Source organism: Notothenia coriiceps, unplaced genomic scaffold (genome assembly GCF_000735185.1).
Source record: "Notothenia coriiceps isolate Sejong01 unplaced genomic scaffold, NC01 NC01_scaffold00020190, whole genome shotgun sequence".
Lineage (NCBI taxonomy): Eukaryota > Metazoa > Chordata > Actinopteri > Perciformes > Nototheniidae > Notothenia > Notothenia coriiceps.
In genome coordinates, this window is record NW_011352891.1 from 58417 (window position 1) to 60279 (window position 1863).

At 42.8% G+C, this 1863-nt stretch overlaps 1 protein-coding gene across 1 annotated transcript in view; it reads right to left on the bottom strand.

Moving 5' to 3' along the window:
• Window positions 1–1863, bottom strand: part of trnt1 (tRNA nucleotidyl transferase, CCA-adding, 1) — a 10445-nt gene that overhangs the window by 2600 nt on the left and 5982 nt on the right. The window contains 1 exon segment of the mRNA XM_010779396.1: window positions 1179–1432. Coding sequence (XP_010777698.1) covers window positions 1179–1432 — 254 coding nt within the window.

Consider the following 1863-nt stretch of genomic DNA (forward strand, 5'->3'; position numbering starts at 1 on the left):
ACTGAAACAGAGGGGATTATGGGTAATGCTGCAATGATCTGTTTGGTGTTTGGAGCCAAACACTTCAGAGACATGTTCTGTATACCTGTATATCTGAGAGCTCTAATATATTGATGAAAAACTGTATAATTAAAGCCCCCCGTCAGATTTAAAGTACTTCCTATCAAATTATAAGCACTATTAAAAAAGGGGGAAGTTGGTAATTATTTATTTAGAGTTCAAGACTCCTCTGATTTGTTTCATCAGGACTTTGTGGGCGTGTTTGATTGGATTTGATTGACAGCAGCTGACACAACTGTCGTACTATTCTGAACAAAATATTCCTCATTGTTTCACAGAAATGTGTGACATCTCCTTTTCCCCCCCACTTCTAACACAAAGCAAAGCAAACGGCGTGTAGATATTTAAAAACCCACTTTTCATTCAGAAGTGGGCGATGGATGGAGGAGGAAACTGTCCAGCAAGATGAAGGAAGCGAGTTACCGAGGTGTGTTTCCTGCATTCAAAGTGGGCCGGAGTTACAATTATGTTCATGTGTGGTTCAGTGGCTGATTAAGTGACTTGATTATATGTGTCCCCTGGGGAGAGCTGAACACATTTCCCAAGAGCGCAATGTCCCAATGTTAAGTCAGACAGTTCAAACTCAAACGTGCTTTGTACAGGTGACATCATAGCTGGCGAGGAAAACATGCGCATTTAATCTGGAACCTGTTAGTTTTACACAAGCTGCCTTTTCTTTAACGGCCATCGAACATCGAAACATGCTTCCAGCTGAGTTTAAGACGTGCACTGACTTCCACTATTTTTTCCATGGTGCAGGAAAATGGATGTTGAGCAGCATTGCTCTGACTGTATTGTGAAATGTTAGATTCAATGAATTGTAACATTATAGTTGTGCTAGTATTTATATTTTACACGTCTGTACTTTGATCTGTATTAAGTGTGATAGACAGACGTGTTTGTGATTTCTCCTTGCATTTCAAGCTAATTATTAGAGGACATAAAGCCCTCTAATTAATATGCTATTGCTTAGTCACTTCATCAACTGGCACATCACTAAGCTGATGAAAAATTGTGCCTGATAAGAATATGGTATACCAATCAATGACTACATTGTTCTGTTAAGTGTCCAAACCATAAATCTCACACATGTTTCTACAGAGGAGGCTTAAACTCACGTCGATGATGAAGTCAGTGAAGGGTTTCAGGCTGTCCGGCTCCTCTCTGCTCTTGCACAGCTCCCGTCTGTATTTGACCAGGAACAGAGCCAGGGTCTTTTCCTCCTTGGATACCTTCAGCCGGAGGTCCATCCTCTCCACCTCCTCCGGGCGGCGGAAGAGAGCAGCCAGGATGGTCATGGGCTTGGGAGAGTGGTCTTTGGCTTTCTGCCACACTCGCTTAATCTCCTCCACGTTGCCATCTGGAGGCAAACCTGAGGAGCAGCAGACGTGACTTTAAAAAGTGCAACAACACAGAATACTACATTGTGCGTTTGGTAAAAAGCCGAAAAGTCTTAATATCTTTGTAGAAATCGTCAGTGGTGACGTAATTACTTGAGAAGACTTCAACAATCAAGAGGCATTGAATCATGTCTGCCTAGTGATCACTAATACCAGAGTTCACATAAGTCAAGGGGCACTGAATCCACTCCATCTCAGGGAAGAACATGTCATAGTTCCTCCTTTAGAATCAGCTCCAATGATCAGATTCTTGACATTACTGATCCCATTTACTGATGCATGCACTTTGCAAACAATGGCCAAATCCCAATAACCCTTAGGCCCCAGCCACACGAGGACGATAACGGTCGTATCCGCTACAGTTCTCTATCAGACGGTTCGGCCACACGAGGCCGACATGGAA